We start from the raw sequence: 21,768 nt of genomic DNA, 5'->3' as shown, positions 1-21,768 counted from the left end.
AACAAATATTTCCTGACGCGGATGGGTGTATGTGTTTACTGGGATGTGCAATGCCGCTTATGGTCTGGCAATAAATGCGATATGATCTACCAAGGTTTTGACTCATAATGCAATGCTGTCTCTTGGTAGCAAACAAAATGCTTGATCTAATGCTTTAACAAAGATTATGTACTTCGCACTTGCTAGCAGCTTGATAGCCTAATGTAGCTCTTTATTGACAGTGTTGCATCTGAAAGTTTAACTTTTCCCTATAATTGCTCTTTCTCTATTTATTCCACTGTTGAGGCTTTGAACACCTATCATTCACAAAGTTTTACATACCTTATTTGTGCTAATATATATATATACAGGTGCTGGTCATATAATTAGAATATCGTAAAAAAGTTCATTTTTTTATTGTAAATTATTTAAAAAAAATGAAACTTTCATATATTCTAGATTCCCTACATGTAAAGTAAAACATTTCAAAAGGTTTTTTTAAAAAATTTGTTGATTAGAGCGTACAGCTAATGAAAGTCCAAAATCCAGTATCTCAAAATATTAGAATATTTACATTTGAGTTTCATTAAATGACCATCCCTACAGTATAAATTCCGGTTATCTTTTGTTCTTTGAAACCACACTAATGGGGAAGACTGCTGACTTGGCAATGGTCCAGGAGACAATCATTGACACCCTCCACAAAGAGAGTAAGTCACAGAAGGTCATTACTGAATGGGGTGGCTGTTTACAGAGTGATGTATCAAAGCATATTAAATGCAAAGTTGACTGGAAGGAAGAAATTGGGTAGGCAAAGGTGCACAAGCAACAGGGATGACCGCAAGCTTGAGAATACTGTCAAGTAAAGCCGATTCAAACACTTGGGAGAGCTTCACAATGAGTAGAATGAAGCCGGAGTCAGCGCATCAAGAGTCACCACACTCAGACATCTTCAGGAAAAGGACTACCAAGCCACTTCTGAACCAGAGACAACGTCAGAAGCATCTTACCTGGGCTAAGGAGAAAAAGAACTGGACAGTGAACAGTGGTCGAAAGTCCTCTTTTCAGATAAAAGTAAATTTTGCATTTCATGTTGAAATCATGGTCCCAGAGTCTGAAGGAAGACTGGAGAGGCACAGAATCCAAGCTGCTTGAAGTCTAGTGTGAAGTTTCTGAAGTCAATAATGATTTGGGGGGCCGTGACGTCTGCTGGTGTTGGTCCATTGTGTTTTATCAAGTGCAAAGTCAATGCAGCCATCTTCCAGGAGATTTTGGAGCACTTTATGCTTCCATCTGCTGACAAGCTTTATGGAGATGCTGATTTCCTTTTCCAGCAGGACTTTAGCACCTGCCCACAGTGCAAAAACCACTTCCAAGTGGTTTGCTGACCATGATATTACTGTGCTTTATTGGCCAGCCAATATGCCTGACCTGAATCTATGGGATATTTTCAAGAGAAAGATGAGAAACAGTCGATCCAACAATATACAGATGATCTGAAGGCTCAATAGTGCCTCAGCAGTGCCACAGGCTGATCACTTCCATGCCACACTTCACTGATGCAGTAATTTGTGCTAGGAGCAAGTCATTTGCTGTAATATGTCCTGCCGATCAAGTATTGAGTGCACAAAAGAACATACTTTGAAATACTTGAACTTTTCTGTTTTGCAAATCCATTTTTTGATTGATCTTAGGAAATATTCTAATATTTTGAAATACTGGATTTTGGACTTTCATGAGCTATACGCTCTAATCATCAAAATTAAAAAAAAAAACTTTTGAAATGTTTTACTTTACATGTAGGAAATCTAGAATATATAAAAGTTTCATTTTTAAAAATAATTTATAATAAAAAAATGAACTTTTTGATGATATTCTAATTATATGACCAGCACCTGTATATATATATATAGGTGCTGGTCATATAATTAGAATATCATCAAAAAGTTGATTTATTTCACTAATTCCATTCAAAAAGTGAAACTTGTATATTATATTCATTCATTACACACAGACTGATATATTTCAAATGTTTATTTCTTTTAATTTTGATGATTATAACTGACAACTAAGGAAAATCCCAAATTCAGTATCTCAGAAAATTTGAATATTACTTAAGACCAATACAAAGAAAGGATTTTTAGAAATCTTGGCCAACTGAAAAGTATGAACATGAAAAGTATGAGCATGTACAGCACTCAATACTTAGTTGGGGCTCCTTTTGCCTGAATTACTGCAGCAATGCAGCGTGGCATGGAGTCGATCAGTCTGTGGCACTGCTCAGGTGTTATAAGAGCCCAGGTTGCTCTGACAGTGGCCTTCAGCTCTTCTGCATTGTTGGGTCTGGCATATCACATCTTCCTCTTCACAATACCCCATAGATTTTCTATGGGGTTAAGGTCAGGTGAGTTTGCTGGCCAATTAAGAACAGGGATACCATGGTCCTTAAACCAGGTACTGGTAGCTTTGGCACTGTGTGCAGGTGCCAAGTCCTGTTGGAAAATGAAATCTGCATCTCCATAAAGTTGGTCAGCAGCAGGAAGCATGAAGTGCTCTAAAACTTCCTGGTATACGGCTGCGTTGACCTTGGACCTCAGAAAACACAGTGGACCAACACCAGCAGATGACATGGCACCCCAAACCATCACTGACTGTGGAAACTTTACACTGGACCTCAAGCAACGTGGATTGTGTGCCTCTCCTCTCTTCCTCCAGACTCTGGGACCCTGATTTCCAAAGGAAATGCAAAATTTACTTTCATCAGAGAACATAACTTTGGACCACTCAGCAGCAGTCCAGTTCTTTTTGTCTTTAGCCCAGGCGAGACGCTTCTGACGCTGTCGGTTGTTCAAGAGTGGCTTGACACAAGGAATGCGACAGCTGAAACCCATGTCTTGCATACGTCTGTGCGTAGTGGTTCTTGAAGCACTGACTCTAGCTGCAGTCCACTCTTTGTGAATCTCCCCCACATTTTTGAATGGGTTTTGTTTCACAATCCTCTCCAGTGTGCGGTTATCCCTATTGCTTGTACACTTTTTTCTACCACATCTTTTCCTTCCCTTCGCCTCTCTATTAATGTGCTTGGACACAGAGCTCTCTGAACAGCCAGCCTCTTTTGCAATGACCTTTTGTGTCTTGCCCTCCTTGTGCAAGGTGTCAATGGTCGTCTTTTGGACAACTGTCAAGTCAGCAGTCTTCCCCATGATTGTGTAGCCTACAGAACTAGACTGAGAGACCATTTAAAGGCCTTTGCAGGTGTTTTGAGTTAATTAGCTGATTAGAGTGTGGCACCAGGTGTCTTCAATATTGAACCTTTTCACAATATTCTAATTTTCTGAGATACTGAATTTGGGATTTACCTTAGTTGTCAGTTATAATAATCAAAATTAAAAGAAATAAACATTTGAAATATATCAGTCTGTGTGTAATGAATGAATATAATATACAAGTTTCACTTTTTGAATGGAATTAGTGAAATAAATCAACTTTTTGATGATATTCTAATTATATGACCAGAACCCCACGTATATATATATATATATATATATATATATATAACATATATATAACATTATGACCACTGACAGGTGAAGTGAATAACACTGATTATCTCTTAATCACGGGACTTGTTAGTAGGTGGGATATATTAGGCAGCAAGCGAACATTTTGTCCTCAAAGTTGATGTGTTAGAAGCAGGAAAAATGGGCAAGCATAAGGATTTGAGCGAGTTTGACAAGGGCCACATTGTGATGTCAGAGCATCTCCAAAACTGCAGCTCTTGTGGGGTGTTCCCAGTCTGCAGTGGTCAGTATTTATCAAAAGTGGTCCAAGGAAGGAACAGTGGTGAACCGGTGACTGGTCATGGGAGGCCAAGGCTCATTGATGCACGTGGGGAGCGAGGGCTGGCCCTTGTAGTCTGATCCAACAGACGAGTTACTGTAGCTCAAATTGCTCAAGAAGTTAATGCTGATTCTGATACAAAGGTGTCAGAATACACAGTGCATCGCTGTTTATTGCGTTTGGGGCTGTATAACCGCAGACCAGTCAGGGTGCCCATGTTGACCCCTGTCCACCACCGAAAGCGCCAACAGTGGGCACGTGAGTATCAGAACTGGACCACAGAGCAATGGAAGATGGTGGCCTGGTCTGATGAATCACGTTTTCTTTTACATCACATGGATGGCCGGGTGCGTGTGCGTCGCTTATGTCGGGAACACATGGTACCAGGAAACTTTGGATCCTGCCATCCATGTGGATGTTACTTTGACACGTACCACCTACCTAAGCATTGTTGCAGACCATGTACATCCTTTCATGGAAACGGTATTCCCTGGTGGCTGTGGCCTCTTTCAGCAGGATAATACGCCCTGCCACAAAGCAAAAATGGTTCAGGAATGGTTTGAGGAGCACAACAAAGAGTTTGAGGTGTTGACTTGGCCTCCAAATTCCCCAGATCTCAATCCAGTCGAGCATCTGTGGGATGTGCCGAACAAACAAGTCCGATCCATGGAGGCCCCACCTCGCAACTTACAGGACTTAAAGAATCTGCTGCTAACATCTTGGTGTCAGATACCACAGCACACCTTCAGGGGTCTAGTGGAGTCCATGCCTCGACGGGTCAGGGCTGTTTTGGCAGCAAAAGGACCCCAACACAATATTAGGAAGGTGGTCATAATGTTATGCCTGATCGGAGTATATATATATATATATATATATATATATATATATGCATGCTAATTTGTAAAATAATTGGGCTAATTTAATGATGCTACTAGTAAGAACATTTTAGTTTTGTTTAACATGTTTTACCTTGTGTAAATCAGCTTTTCCCCCCAGCTTTTCCCCAAAAACAGCACAAATTCATAGTGCATGACACGCAGTTGTCAGTAGGCTAACTGGCTAGCCTGCTAGGCTAAATGTCGTTTTTAAGCTCAAAACAACTTGACCTCTTAACTGATCACCACTGAAATATGATACCTAATGTTACCTTTAATATGAAGAGGTTAAAATATTTTTTGTTGTTGTTGTTGTCTGTGATGACATAAGTGGTTAAGTGTCTGGCTGTTACAACATTTAACATTTGTATCCTGTAAACCAGACTCGTGTTTGGAATAAAATCAGTGTTTGTTACGTTGCTGGGCAAGCATGTTTGCAATAAGCTACATCATTACAAACCAATGTGAATTTGATTAATCTATTGTTTGTATATCATTGGTTTATTCTCCCTAGTCTTGAATTGAAAGACTGTATTTTTAATTCTCCCAAACCACAAGTTTATTATCATGAAGCACAGTAATAGTAGAATCTCTATGCTGCCTGTCGTCATCCGTTCTCAGACCCCTCGAGTTTATTGATTGTTACTCAAAATCCTTTAACCACTACTGAGTGTCTAGCGCAGTGTTCACAAATAAAAGTTGAGTCCTTGCCTCCATCCAGACTTTCATCCCAAAAGACTGTGGTTTTCAGTGTTTTTCTAATTTCTCTTAAAAAAATAATTGGCCCTCATTATAACAGATATGGCACAGTGTTGTAACCATAAGTAGTATGTAAAAAAGGAGTGAAATTCAAAGCTAATGTGACTCTATGTACTGTTTCTTGTGTGTGTGTGCTGTAGCGTCACCCTGTCTGGGCATCGGATGTGAAGCCGCTCAGAGGCACGAGCCCCCAGACGCCCAGACGTGCTCTGCAACTCCAGGACTCGCTTTTCTCCAAAGAACTGGAGAACATGGGCAAACATCTTGCCGGTAGGTTTTTAACACACAGACACCCACACGCATATAAAACAGGCCACCTTTCCATTACAGCCTGACACTGTCAAAGGCCACACATGTGAAAGTCTGTCTGCGAACACAAGGATGAAGGCGTCTGATTGGCTAATTGAAAGCTGATCCACCTATTAAAATATGTTGTGGAAAATGGTGACCATCTTTGATTCATTTAATAATACCACCGCTGCACTAGCTTGTTAGCATCGTTGTGAAGTGACAAATCTCTGTCTGTAGATGATCAAGCTCAGCCGGTGGTTTGATCTCGCAGACCTTTGTTAGACTTTGTGTGTGTGTGTGTGCGCGACGCTCGTTAGTTTGGTAACCGCTTGAAAGCATTGGGCAAAACCAAAGGCACAAACAGTACCAAGAACTCCAACATGTGTCACACAGTTGTTTGTTTACGCATGTACTGCTTTTTTATTTCGATTCTCTGTCGTACACCGAATACATTTGAAACATATTAAGTATTTAAGAAGGGCACTTTCACTAAGTCATCAGGGCAACAGCTGTGTGTATGTGTGTGTGGATGTGGGAGGTTGACTTTTAAACACAAAAAGTTAACAACCAAACTAGACACGAACATGTAGCTTTTGCACGCATATTTAGCTAATTGGAAAATAATATAATTGTAACCCTAAATTTGTTCATTTGTTATTTTATTTCACTATTTGTTAATTAGTTATTTTATTTTATTTGAAATAAACATTAATGTTTCATATATTTTTATTTGTCTTATGCAAAGTTTTATATATATTAGTGAGAAGGTTATTTTGTGCCCCTGCCCCTTTAAGGCAGGACACAATTTTGGGGAAAAAGAAAAAGAGAAGAAGAGAAACGAGTTTGTGGCTGTTCATGCTGTTATGCCGATGCGTCCAATTAAAGAAAGAAATGTAAATTATCACCATTGTAACCCGTGTTTTATTTATGTTACCCACTGTGAAGAGACTGGAGTGTTCGCAGATACAGCATCGGAAAATAAGTGTTACATAATTGTTTTTGATTGTTCACCTAGAAGTGTTAATTCAATGTGATTAATTATATAAAATAAAATAATGTTTTAAAAATTTAATAAATTCGCAATTCACTAGTCAAAGTAAATATAATAACAAATGAAACCAACATAATACATACAAACAATGAATATTAATAATAAAAGTAAAAAGAAAAATCAAAACCAAATTTCATTCCCTTCACCCCCCCCCATGACGTAGCTTCTAATTGGTATTGGCGAGCGGCACCCTCAGGACGTAAATCTGTACTGCTGTGAGCGCCTCAGCTTTTTGCCAGTCAAGACCGCTGCAACGGATGGACGCACACATTGCCGCCAGCGCCATTCATCCAAACTCCACATCACGGTAACTTAAACTCAATGGAAACAAAATATGAGAACAATAGCACAACGCAAGCTAGTAAGTGTGCACTCCAAACCAACGAACGAAGTACTAAAGTAAATAAAGCGTTATTACTTCTAACAAAGAAAGGTCTCTGCTTCTAATAAACCAGACAACTAATTCTACTACTACTTCTACTACTACAACTTTGTGCGTATTCAACGTAGTGACGATGCAAGCTGCCTCTAAAATCACAAACGATTTAAAAGAAGAACAACATAGTGATGAAACGCGCTCTGTAGAGTGTTTGTCCGTTTAGGGCTGCTGTAGAAACATGCCGACGCATAATGGCGACTTGACATGGAGGGGGGAATGGCTCATTCTAAGGTAATAATAACATAACGGTTCATTATGTAAGGTCTGTATGTACCACAGAAAACATAGTTATATATATTATATTGCATTTCTGTCAATAGATCCTCCCAAATTTTACACATTGCACTTTTAAACATGTGATATAAATCATTTTGGGTGCATAAAATGGGCAATCTTTGGTTTTATTAATCTACTTGTTCCTGAGCAAATCAAATTGGGCTATGTTAAATTTAATATTTTGATATTAAGGCTATATTTATACATTCTGTAGAGCACTGCTTTTGTACGTTTGACTGAATTGTACAATTGTGTTTATTTCCTATTGTCATTTATAATAGCTGTTGTTGTTAATTTAAATATTGTTGTTCAATAAATATTATTTTATATAAATAATGTTATATTTGGTATCCATTAGTGCGTAATATGGATTGAATGAAAGTTACATTAATACGCCATTAGATGGCGGCAAACTTTACAAGTGAATGAGTCAGTCGCAAGAGACTTTTGAATTGAAAGGGGCTTTTGTAAAAAAAAAAAAAAAGGACATTGTTTTAGCGCTGTTATGGAAAATTCCCTTAACTGTAAAAGTGACAAATACAAAGATCTCTTTCCTCAGAGGACATTCAAATGGGTTTATATAAATGGTTAAATGGTTAGTTCCAGTCCTTGATTCTAATTGGTCAGTAGCTGTGTTTTATTCAAGATAAAACATGGCTATGACCGCTTCACCCAACGTTTCTACATTGATAAATTTTTTTTGGATTTAATATTTGTATTGTGTGATAACCATTTTCTAAATGCAATAAGCCCCATGAAGCCATGGTTTACAGTGAATTTATAACAGCTAAGGGTTTTTTTAGGCACTCTGCTCCTTGTGCCTATGGCCGAATCACAGCCATACTGATATACAGCCATGTCGCATGGCAACTCGTGTGATATTGCTCATATATAATGCCACACCAATTATTTTTAATTACTTCTGGTTATAACAAATAAAAGGATTAATCTCACGTTTCTCATTGTAAACAAATAGGGCTACTTGAGTGTGTGTGTGGGAAGTGTTTATCTATTAATTTCAAGTGTGCTTGTTATTTCGTGACTGAGTCAGAGGAAACTTATTCTGACATCACTTTGTGGGAGAAGTCGCCCCTGCTCTCAGATGGCGTTGATTTGAAGCTATTTGTCTGTTGAGTTATATCTGAACAGAGCCATCCCCATAAGGCCAAGCATTAGGCTCATTCAACAACCTAATTTACCCCTTTCATGCTTTTATTAGCTGTTAATGTTCTCTGTGTTGAAAGCCAGGCTTCTTCTTTTATCTCATTATTACCTCAGTTATGTGGTCAACTTAATCCTCAGACTTCTTTTTAATTTACGATCAGGCTGCTTTGTTTTGTTTTAGGAATTTAAAAGCTTGATATTTGACTTGTGCTCAAAGGACAACATTATTGGCTGTTTTTTAATGGCAGAGAAATGTTTTCCGCCACTTTTGGATAAATAAAGCATCACTTTCAGCTAGCTGGAATTCCTCAGATCTCTCTCTCTCTCTTCCTCTGTGAGATGTGAACACTGTAGATATGTAGGGAGAAAGAGTCGGGAATCAAAAAGGTTGCATATGTTCTAAATGATGGGTTTGCGTGCTTGCGGATTGTAGCCTTGTGGGAAGCGCATTTGCTTTTTTTGATCAAGAGCTGTTTATAATAGATTAGATGTGCTGCTTCTTGTTAACTCTCTAAAGTCATCCCTCCTCCTCCGTGACTACTTTTTTAGTTCACTATATATGCTAACTTTCCTTCATCACTAGCTTCAATGAATATAATAAATAGTGCTAAATAATAAAACAATTTTGTCAGTAAATGGATGACACAATCAATAATTAAAGGCTATATATAAAATGCAACCAATAGGTATAGAAGCTTTAACGAAACTTTTGTTTTGAATCAGTGGTTCGGAGCATGTATCAAACTGACAAAGTCACAAGATTTAAGTAAACGAGGCTTTGTTATGTCATAAGTTTTTCGAAACGTTTCGAAATTTCAATGGTTCATGTGACTTTGGCAGTTTAATACATGCTCCGATCCATTGATTCGAAACAAAAGATTCATAAAGCTTCGAAGCTTCATGAAGCAGTGTTTTGAAATCGCCTATCACTAGATATTGTTGAATAAAGTCATTATTTTGTTTTGTTTTTTGGCGTGCAAAAAGTATTCTCGTCGCTTCATAACATAGTTATAGTTCACCCAAAACTGAAAATTCTGTCATCATTTACCCACCCTCAAGTTGTTCCAAACCTGTATGAATTTCTTTCTTCTGCTGAACACAAAAGAAGATATTTTGACGAATATGGGTAACCAAACAGTTGATGGGCCCCATTGACTTCCGTAGTATGGAAAAAATGTGTGTATCATGTTTACAGTGAACATAACTGTGGCTCCTATGTTCTCAGCCACCAGCATCGACTCATTAGGACCCATAAGCTCAACTGCGTACTCTTATAAATATCATGTGGGAAAGTTTAAACAGTAATACACAAAGACATTTTTCATTCATTTTGTTTTCATTGTCTTTATTTGGATTGGTTTGCCATCATCATAAATGATTTATGTCTGTGTAATATTTTCACAACAAATCCTTTCCATCACATATGTGTTTAGGTGAGAAATTGCAAGAACAAGTTCCTGTATCCTGTTTAAATGGGACGACAGGGGGGTGTAATTACTTATGACTGACTACAGACAAAACAATCTAATTATCCATTCACACAATTAGCTATATCATATATCACAACAATCTGGAATAGTTTCCGTAAAGGGAATTATTACAAGAGCTGTGTTAGCCAAAATGACATAGACACAGCATTGTGCATTTAGATACATTGTACATTAGTTATCTGGACAACAGACATGTGTTTCATATTTCAGAGTGGAAAACTATCATGATGTTTCTTTGGAAGAAAGAACTGTTTGCTTACAATTTAGGTAGTCAAGGTTTCTGAAACACATATCAAACTTGTACATACTATTTATAATATGTCACATGTTGTTTCCTCAGAATCCTCAATTCCTCACAGACTGAAAAATGGTTGATGTGTCCAGATGTTCCATCTGAAAATGTGCAACAGACTTTCATAAACAAAAATATTTGACTTGCTACCAAGCAAACAAATATATTGACATGAAGCAGGCCATATTAAATCGCTCTTGTACTCTTACAAAGTAAACATGCCATCCAATTTACACTTTACAGCTGACAGTTAATACTGCTGCCATGACTGTTAAAAGACCTCGGCAAAACTTCAGGAAATTGTTTTGGTGGTTTGTTAATGGGAATCTATGAGTGGTTAGTCAGTTCTCTGTCAATACGCTGTTCATGTGTATTTGAATCAGAAAACACTCTGACAAATGAATGTAAAAAAGTGTTGGGGAATAACTACTGAAAACTTTTTCACAAATTATTTTACATGTATCTCTTACAGCTAAGCGATTAAAGGTAAAAGTAAAACATGCTCGGCTAAAATGTCCACTCTCTTCATATGCAGGTTTTAATTTTACTGAATCAGTTCATTATAAATACTGTATATATACACCAATTGGGCATAACATTATGACCACTGACAGGTAAAGTGAATAACACTGACTATCTCTTCATCACAGCACCTGTGGGTGGGATATATTAGGCAGCAAGTGAACATTTTGTCCTCAAAGTTGATGTGTTAGAAGCAGGAAAAATTGGGAAAGCGTAAAGGATTTGAGCGAGTTTGACAAGGGACAAATTGTGATGGCTAGATGACTGGGTCTCCAAAACTGCAGCTCTTGTGGGGTGTTCCTGGTCTGCAGTGGTCAGTATCTATCAAAAGTGGTCCAAGGAAGGAACAGTGGTGAAACGGCGACAGGGTCATGGGCGACCAAGGCTCAATGATGCACGTGGGGACGTGAAGGCTGGCCCGTGTGGTCCGATCCAACAGACGAGCTACTGTAGCTCAGATTGCTCAAGAAGTTAATGCTGGTTCTGATAGAAAGGTGTCAGAACACACAGTGCATCACAGTTTGTTGCGTATGGGGCTGCATAGCTGCAGACCAGTCAGAGTGCCCATGCTGAACCCTGTCCACCATCGAAAGCGCCAACAGTGAACATCAGAACTGGACCACGGAGCAATGGAAGAAGGTGGTCTGGTCTGATGAATCACGTTTTCTTTTACATCACGTGGATGGCCGGGTGCGTGTGCGTCGCTTACCTGGGGAACACATGGCATCAGGATGCACTATGGGAAGAAGGCAAGCCGGCAGAGGCACTGTGATGCTTCTGCTGGGAAACCTTGGGTCCTGCCATCCATGTGGATGTTACTTTGACACGTACCACCTACCTAAGCATTGTTGCAGACCTTGTACACCCCTTCATGGAAACGGTATTCCCTGGTGGCTGTGGCCTCTTTCAGCAGGATAATGCGCCCTGCCACAAAGCAAAAATGGTTCAGGGATGGTTTGAGGAGCACAACAACAAGTTTGAGGTGTTGACTTGGCCTCCAAATTCCCCAGATTTCAATCCAATGTGCTGAACAAACAAGTCCGATCCATGGAGGCTCCACCTCGAAACTTACAGGACTTAAAGGATCTGCTGCTAACATCTTGGTGCCAGATACCACAGCACACCTTCAGAGGTCTAGTGGAGTCCATGCTTCGATGGGTCAGGGCTGTTTTGGCAGCAAAAGGGAGAACAACACAATATTAGTAAGGTGGTCATAATGTCATGCCTGATTGGTGTATATACAATATAACATTAAGTCCAGGCATATGTGCAGTGTCTCAAATGAATTAGTAAATCCTTTTTTTCTCACAAACTGCTGCTTTGAAACTATCTGTATTGTATAAAGCGCTATATAAATAAAGTTGACTTGACTAATCTCAGTTTATGCATTTAGTCATGTCCCATATAACCTATTACCAAAATGTTTACGAGCCAAGACTATTATTGTCCCCTAGTTGGTAATTGTTAGTTTTTATTGTCTTGATTTCTTCAGAGGTGGAGAAGGACTTGGCCAAGCTGGCAGAGCAAGGGAAGCTGAACCGAAGTCCAAACAGTCCTCATAGGAGTTTGCTTTTAACCCCCCTCTTCCACACCACCAACACTCTGCCTGTGCTCGGACAGACGTCCAGACCACAGTCTCCCAGCAGCCTTTCCACAAAGACCACAGGCCTGCCCCTTCACAACACTAAGCCCACAAGCCTAGTCACGGGCCGGACATCTCCCAGCAACCCCAGCAGCCGTGCCCAGACCCCTAGTGGAGCACGGACGACCAGCAGACCTTTGACCCCCAATAGTCTCATGATGCGCTCATTTACTGCCGGAAGCCACGGAAACACAGAACGCTTGTATGGTCGCTCTAGAAGCAGACCTGTCACGCCGACAGGACAGATAACCAGACCAATCCTCACACCGCCAGGCCTGAGCACTACAGATTTATATGGAGGTCTATGGAGCACACTGACAGAGGTACACACACACATTGGGTTTTCATGTTTTATAGGGACTTTTCATAGATATAATGATTTTTATACTGTACAAACTGTATATTCTATCCCCAAACCCCAAACCTACCCATCACAGAGAACTTTCTGCATTTTTACATTTTCAAAAAATATCACTTAGTATGATTTATAAGCTGTTTTTCTCATAGGAAACAAAAAATGTCCATTTTGTCCATTTGACATTTTGTCCCCATAACGTAGGCACACACACACGTCAATTCTATTCACACAAAGTCTAAAGGCATTTTTTTTACTCTCAGAAGTAAATTTGGATAGCTGAATAAATTTGAGAAAATTTAAAGCTCTACATGTGGTAACCCTGTAAACCTCAGGTCAGTGGGTTCAGAATCACACCCACACGCTCACTGTTATTGTACTGGTTAGTTTGTAAAAGCTGTAGAATGTCTTATATTCTATTGTCCATGACTAAATATGGCCTATTCATCTTATGCTCAATTGAGATTAAGCAATACAATATAAGAGGATCCACTGGAAACTAAAGGACAGATTTACAGATGACTACTCTTGGAATGAAAAAAGAAGGGAGTCTGGCATTTCCGGGTTTCCGCTTTCTTTCTCTTTTATTTTTTGGTCTTAGGGCTTGTTAATAAATCCAAAGCTCCTTTTAAAGTCTTTAATAGCCACAAACAGGAATCATATTGTTAGCTCATATTCTTATGACTGATGAGATTATGAAAACATAAATGCGCTGATCATGCTCTGATTCCACCCACCTGGTCCCACAGCTGTTATAGTAGTTTAACTCCTGAATAAGAAAAAGAAATATGCACCTGTACATCTCATTCAATTCAGAATGGGATCCACAGGAAAAGATGTCAGATGATTTGTCCTTCTTTTCTGTTTTCCTATAAGCGATTTAGCATTTAAATGCGGCGTAGATCTATGAGCGCTTCCTGTCTGGCCTCTACCAGTGATACCTTTAATGCTGAAAAATAAGAAGACATAAAAGTCTTTAAAAGGGAACAGGGGGCAATTTATTTATTAGAGGTTGGCTCAGAGGATTCGACCCAGAGGTGTACTTATTTCAAAAGAAAATAAAAACATCTGTAGAACGAATGGGCCTGACATTCACATTCACCAGCTCTCTATGTCTTGGGTTTCCAGTTCACATTGCTTTTCAATTGCCACCTTTCTGCCTGTGCAGAACAGCAGTTTTCACTGATACATTAATACACTTCTGGAAATGATGTCCTTTAAGACCCTATGAAATCAAAATTGGAGTTTTGTGGTATTTAGTTGATGTGTGTTAGCTGTAAGGCTATATATACTCAAAACCCCTTTTAAACCAGCCAAAAGACCCACCTCACCATTTAGCTTGAGCTGGTTTAAATATTCTTTTTTTTTTTTTTCCCCCGCAAAGCCCTATAAGCATTTGGACATACAGTATTTGGACAATTAAATTTACACTTAATTTATTTGCATTGGATAACAAAATATCAAATCAATTTGTCATTATGATTTATATCTCTGGTTCTATCATATGTGTTACTAGGATGAGTTTTACCAGCAGTTGCAGGCGGTCAGGAAGCCCTGGCGCATCCCTAGTGACACAGAGAGTGACTGTCTGGAACCACCTGAGCAGGACAAGTGTGAGTATTACAAAATCTGACCCCGTCCCATTTAATGACTGTCATAGCATAATGATTTGAGGGGCAAATTCACTAAGCCACTTTTATGTATTTTAGCTCAAAAACAAAACCTGTGTCCTATTTATGAACATCCCAGATCCCACTATTCAGTTTTTAACCAGTCCCTAAATGCAGGAAAAAAGACAGCACAAATACGCTTCTTTTCTGTATAAATCAGACTCATTATACATAGATTTTGTGGACATGTTTATGCTGTTACCTGATTTGCATAAAGCCCCATTCACACCAAGAAGGATAACTATAACAATAACTATATTAGCGTTCACACAAACACACAATAACATTCTGTTTATTATAAGCTTTAAATGGGCAAACTTTTGTGGATTCTACAGTAATTGGTCATGTTTTTATCATTCATCAGCTAGAAAAAAAAGTGATTCCAGTGTTATCGTTTTTCTGTGTCATTATTGTTGTGGTGTGGACTTCCCTATTCTCATAGAATTGAAGATTATTAAAACTTTATCGTTAATTATATTTTCGTTTTTGGTGTAAATAAACAACACAACTAAACAGTGCCATCAGCAAGTGCAATTCATTCTTACTGAACAAGTGTCCTGTTTCATATTCAACAAAAAAAACAACAATCTAAGTGTCATAATATTTTTGTTAGTTTAATTATATAGTAATTCTTATTAACAGTGTTGGGTAAAAGTTACTTTTAAAATTAATGCATTACCAAATTTGCTTTACTCCCTAAAAAGTAACTAATTGCGTTACTTAGTTTATTTTTTTTGGTTACACTTTACAATAAGGTTCATTAGTTAACTACATTAGTTAACATGAACTAATAATGAACTGCACTTATACAGCATTTATTAATCTTTGTTCATGTTAATTTCAACATTTACTAATACATTATTAAAATCTTGTTAACATTAGTTAATGCACTGTGAACTAACATGAACAAAGCAATGAACAACTGTATTTTCATTAACTAACGTTAACGAAGATTAGTAAATAGCTTAGTAAATACAAATATCAAATGTATTGCTCATGGTTAGTTCATGATAGTTAATACATTAACTAATGTTTACCTAATGAACCTTATTGTAAAGTGTTACTATTTTTTTTATGGAAAGTAACGTGTTACGTTAATTTTGCGTTGCTTTTTCTCATCTGGGCTTGGCTTGCTTGTTTGTTTTTTAATAACGGAAAAATTAAAGTTCTATTTTTGGCAAATGTAAAGGCCTTTCACAACAAAAGTGAAATGAATAAGCCTCAGGCTGAATGAAATGCAAAATCAAGCCTGTACAGTTAAAGGTGCAGCTCAAACAAACCTTCCAGCTGAGCTGCCATTCTAGATTTAAGAAGAATAGGATGCAGGAGACAAATGTTCAACACTCTTACTTCAGCAATAAAAAAAAAAGAAAAGAAAAGAAAAATCTTGTTTATTAGAATGGTTGAACTGGATCATCGAAGGTCAGCAGCAAAGACATTGGTTAATAAATTGAGATTAAATACATAAATGTGCAATTTAACATATTATTGCAGGTTTGCGTAATATTCTGAGTTTGCATTTCACTGTTTTATTCATTTTAAAAAATACCGAATCTGTTTTTGTGCAAGTGAGCTGAGTAAATGACTGCTCTTATTCAGTCTAGAATTACAATAACCATCAATTTTACACGGGTATCAGTCAATAAATGGCAAAACAAAGTAACTTGTAACAAAGTAATTTGTTACTTTACTAGTTACTTGAAGAAAGTAATCTTATTATATAACTCGTGTTACTTGCGTTACCCCCAACACTGCTTATGAATATAGTGAAAATCTCTTTACAGTGCCGTTTATGGATTGGCAAGTCTAAGACTCTGTAGAGGCCTATTAATGACGATATCTGAGCTCTCGTCCCTTGGAAATAAATGAGTCAGGTTGAGGGAGCCACTTCCAAATAGTACTTTTTTGGTTTCTCTGTCTCAAAGTCTCCATATACGCACGACTGCAGCATGTGTGGCTCGGCGGTTGAAAAACATTGGACACTTTAATTATGTTGATATGGTTTCATGAACATATCTTAGATCTCCATTCCAGTTGATGTCTGAAAGATTTAAGCATGTTTGGAATCATTAGAGGATTATTATTTGTCCAAATCACAGTCCGTCATCGCTAATAAATACCACTAGCCTCATTTTTCACTCTCTGAACGTGACATGGCCAGAATCTCTGTGTCCCTCATGAGCCATTAGTCTGTTAATGACCTCAATATTGTAGCATATCAAAGCTCCAGCCCTGAGAGAGCGTCTTTGAGTTCATGGATTATGCAAGAATGATTGTGATCTTTATCAGGATGAGGAAAATTGTCTGTTACTTAATGTGCTTTTTCATAATAAGTGCAAAACAAAATGCTAAGAATGAATGCAGTTTCTGAGAAAATGTTACTGTGGATTCTGTATCTTTTCCACTTAAACTCGAAAGCACTTTTAGACAAATATTTGTTGTGGAGCTGGTATAATATTTCTTTGGTAAACAAATGATTTCCACATATATTTAGAACATAAAATCACACTGCCAGAGAAACGTCCAAAGATTTCTAGACAAGCAAAACATTGTACAAACAATCCAATCCAACACATGACAGGCAGCTCCTTTTTGCCAAAAACATATCTTGTATAAAATAAGTATATTGTGCTAACAGTCTCTACAGGCATGCTTGCTGGAACTGTCATGCCAGCCTAGTTATTTAAAGGAACATGAGGCACAGTCTGTTATTGAAAACGCCTGGCATTGCCAACCACAGTACGTGACAAAATACCACTTGGCATTTGTAACATTTGCTGATTGGCTGCCACAGTGACTGTTGACACTGTCTTTTGGAGTTTAGCCTGTGCCAACAAAGGTTTCTGAATAGGCATCAAGTGCATGGCAAAGAACAAGATCCATAACAATTTCCTGTTATTGCAGAAACACCCACAATAGGGTAACCACTAACCCTTAAAACATTTAAGTCAATGCACCATTCCTTTTGAATTTCATGCCTTTAACATAACGGCTCCATTTCCTAATTGGAACTGATACTCTGGCTCATGATCATTAGAGAGTCTGGTTTCTCAAATTTAATATTTTAGAAGTTTGATTTTAGTAGTAAAATGTTTACATATTTTACTGTGACTGATCAGCAGGCCCACACTGAATCTATGTGTAGAAACATGTGGAAAGGAAGCATGGTTGTTATCCACAACCTCTTCCTTTTTTGTATTCATTTAAAGGGTTAGTTCACCCAAAAATGAAAATTTTGAAATCATTTTCTCACCCTCATGTTGTTCCAAACCCGTAAGACTTTCATTCATCTTCGGAACACAAATAAAAATATTTTTTAATGAGAGCTTTCTGTCCCTCCATTGACAGTCTACCCACTTTAAGACTTCAAAAAGTTCATGAAGAGATCGTAAAACTAATCCTTATAAATTGAACGGTTTAGTCCAATTTTTCTGAAGAGACACGATCTCTGTATATGATTGAATTTAGGCTTTTATTCACATATAAACATTGACTAGCAAACATAAACAGAAGCTCAACCAAACTTGCTTGACGCGCGAAAACAATCCTCTTGTGTAAGCTCAAACGTGCTTCGTAACACACAAGAATGAACCTCATTGGTTCTCGCACGTCAAGCAAGTATGTTTGAGCTTCCGTTTAACTGATTTTGTGTTGATGAATGTTTATATGTGAATAAAAGCCTAAATTAAATCTGTTCATCATATAAATTCATATGGATTAGTTTTGCGATCTCTTTATCAACTTTTTGAAGTGCCAAAGTGCTAGTTGCATAGGCTGTCAATGGAGGAACAGAAATCTCTGGGATTTCTTTAAAAAATCTTCATTTGTGTTTCGAAGATGAGCGAAAGCATTACGAGATTGGAACAACGTGAGGGTGCGTAAATGATGACAGAATTTTCATTTTTGGGTGAACTAACCCTTTAATATATATTTTGTTTTATTTGGAAGTTTTCACTTGCCTATACAAGTATAGTATGCCAAAGTCCCTGTATGGCAAGTCATTTCACTTGGCGGCCTTCTTTGAAACGCCTCTTGGGCAGCTATTTCAGTCATGCAAATACAGCTTCTATCTCTTTGAATGGGGAAACATCAAAATCTCCAAAGCTGTTCACCAGGCTTATGATTAAACTTCATATTTGAAACCACCATATTTGAAATCTGACAACAATTTTGTTTCAGAAATCATGACTAAAAAACATTTTTTTTTTCAGGCTGGGCCAGCCAATGCGCATATGCAGTCATAAGTGCGCATCTCAGAATACTGACAGTGATGCAATGACTTTACCAATTGAGCGTTCCCTTTAGTTACTGTTGCTATGTCCGATAAGCCCAACAGATGAGACAGAAGCAGGTTACTTTTGATATGAAATAAAGTCTCAAATTTCAAATTTTGTAATTTTTAAAGAAATTTAAATAAATAACGTTTTTGTGGCTCTTTAATGTGTCGTGACAGATCGCTGTAGCGCATCAGTTCAAGCAGCTTGTGAACCAATAATCTCTTCCTACTAGTTCATTTATAACATCAAATAAACATGAATGAACATCAGAATGAATTTTGTTTTAACCGCAGAAAGACGTTATTACACACCATTTTTCAAGTTTAAGTCCACCGACGTTAATCTACTAACTCCCCTGAATGCTTTGTCGGACATAACGGCGGATGCGGCGTTATGATTGGTTAAATCGCCTGTCAATCAAACTCCCGGCGAAGGGTCAATTGGCCATTGGCTCTTTTATTTAGAAGGCAGGACTTATTCCACCATTTTGCGCTTTGTACTTTCCCCCACTTACGGTAATATGAGTACACCATCTTTATACATCTAAAGTCTTTGGGTATGCCTAGATCAATTTAGCACATTTTACCATTTTTAATCTGTTTTACCATTTTTCTTCTGTTTTCCCGCCAAAATCAATGTAGAAAAAGTTCACAAATTTCATTTGAAAATTATGGTTTAGCTTACACTACTGTTCAAAAGTCTGGGGCATAAGTTGTGTACTTATGGAAAACATGACTGCATTATCGTCATTGTTTATTAGCAAATAATTGTGAATAAAATAATATATTATCAATGACAAATGCTGGTGGAAAAATGACAGTAAACATATTCAAAAACAACAAAACTCACTTTTGTGACTCTTTTTGCTGCTTTTTGTCTGTGTTTTAGGGTTTTGAGGTTCAAATGCTGATGTCTCATTGTGTTATATTGGATTATATGTTTGCAAATGCTCAGCATGAAACCATTTTCTAACATTTTGGCTCTTTTTAGGTAATCCAAGTGGAGTGAGGGATGCCAGCAAGAGATCGGTGTTCTCAGGTAAGCATTCCAACACATCAGTCCATCACCCTCACAGACAGCCAACTAATTGCCTTTGAGTGAATCTTGTGAATCTTATGAATCTTAGCCTCTGACAAACGTCTGAAAATTTAGATCGTACTCTTGCAATATGCATACTCCAAAGACAATAAAGAGTTAGAAATATTCAGTTAAATATAGATACTAGCTTGTCTATATGATGATGTTATGGTATTTAGCATTCCTTCGCAACCAAAGAGTGGCTCAACCCTCGCTTATGCATTTGCTAGATATATATCACCCAGAATACACTGTGATATCACTTTTATAACAGGTCTCTAGAGTCTGAGACTGCATGAGGTCCCAGTGTTTTGGAAAGAGACTGTCCAATGGTCTTTTCTGTTGACTTAGCTGGGTGCCACTCGAGCATGTGGCAGTTGAGAGTCACGGTAATGACGAAAGTGTCTCCTCTGTGGTTTGACTCCTCGTGCCCAGCCGAGGTTTTACAGTTGGAGAGGGCAGACAAGCCTGTACAGTCACATGTCAGCTTTGTGGTGGAACGGGGCTAACCGACCCAAAGCTGGGTGCCGATTCCTCTGACCTCATCCACACACGCCCGTGAATATGCAGCATGACATGGATCAGCTCATTTTTCCATTCTCACATTTATCTTTGACATGTTCAAATATTAAAGGCTGTTTTTATGGTAATTACCAAGGTTGTTATGCTTATTAGTGGTCATGTGGAACTGACATCAGTCTCCAGGCAACTGATGTTTTTGTCTTTGCTTTCTACAGGCTTGTAACGGTGTGTATGGAGGACACAGACCCAATCAAACATTTATGCAATTTAAAGGGGCATTCGAATATTGTGAGTCAGCAAAAGACACTTATTTTTTTAATTTTGACCAGAGGAAAGATTGTGTACTTTTTCCACAGAGGCCAATATTTCTTAGAAATAAAAATGTTACAACCATTTGAAATTCTAGAATGTAATGTGTTTATCAGAATAAGATAAGCCTGCACTTGAACTTTTTTGTCTGTTAGCATGCTTCTTGTCTGTTCATAAAAGTATTTATTGCTGCCTTGCATAACTAAACACAATTTATCACATTATGTGCCAAATCAAAGGTTGATAAAGGGATTTTTGATAAGCCTTTTCAATAAAAATCAACAAAAGTGGGCATTTTATGGCATTAGCAGAGAATTTGAATGTTACAAATGTTCCTGTATGTATAATGTTGGACATGCACAGCACTGCCCCTGCTGACCTCAGCATGACACTCTCTCATTCCCAACAGCATTGTGTGTCTACAACTGGAGAGGACACATTTCTAATGAACTTACTTTGACTTTTATACCCACAGAAATATATGTAGCCTGTTACACCTGTTATATCCTTGTATAATGCAAAATAAAATAAGATTTGTATAAAGTTTGTCTGCATTTGTAAAGGTTTTCACACTTGTCCCCAATTGGCCAATCAAAATCAAGTTCTCCAGAGAGAATAATACTTAATTCTGATTGGTCAGTCTCGCCATCCAGCGGTCATCTTCATTCATGGCAACGCTGTATATTCACACCAAGAACGTTAACTAGAATGATAACTAGCATCCACACCAACGGGTGAAATAACTTTCTCTTTATTATAACACAGTTCTGTCATGACAACTCTTGGGCATGGTAATAGTATGACAACGTTGATATGTTTGGTCTTGGCGGAATAGATCTGCTTCTGCTGCTGCAGAGCAAGTACGAGACTTGCTGCCAATACATACACGACACACTGCTGTGAGTAAGTAAGACATGCTGCTGCTGTGCAATATAGCG

General features: G+C 38.0%; 1 protein-coding gene across 2 annotated transcripts in view; it reads left to right on the top strand.

The window, feature by feature from the left end:
• The window catches only part of c23h8orf34 (chromosome 23 C8orf34 homolog), a 103,340-nt gene extending 81,572 nt beyond the window's left edge, over positions 1 to 21,768 (top strand). Inside the window, exons 11-15 of one of the 2 annotated variants that reach the window (XM_051881492.1) lie at positions 5,594 to 5,723; positions 12,471 to 12,943; positions 14,492 to 14,588; positions 19,913 to 19,960; positions 20,737 to 21,768. In XM_051881492.1, the coding sequence (XP_051737452.1) occupies positions 5,594 to 5,723; positions 12,471 to 12,943; positions 14,492 to 14,588; positions 19,913 to 19,960; positions 20,737 to 20,744 (756 nt within the window). In that variant the 3' untranslated portion in view covers positions 20,745 to 21,768. The remainder of the gene's footprint in view (positions 1 to 5,593; positions 5,724 to 12,470; positions 12,944 to 14,491; positions 14,589 to 19,912; positions 19,961 to 20,736) is intronic. The other variant, XM_051881491.1, reaches the window with a different exon arrangement.

This window comes from Ctenopharyngodon idella, chromosome 23, assembly GCF_019924925.1.
Source record: "Ctenopharyngodon idella isolate HZGC_01 chromosome 23, HZGC01, whole genome shotgun sequence".
NCBI classification, from domain to species: Eukaryota; Metazoa; Chordata; class Actinopteri; order Cypriniformes; family Xenocyprididae; genus Ctenopharyngodon; species Ctenopharyngodon idella.
This window is presented reverse-complemented; position numbering and strand designations above follow the sequence as displayed.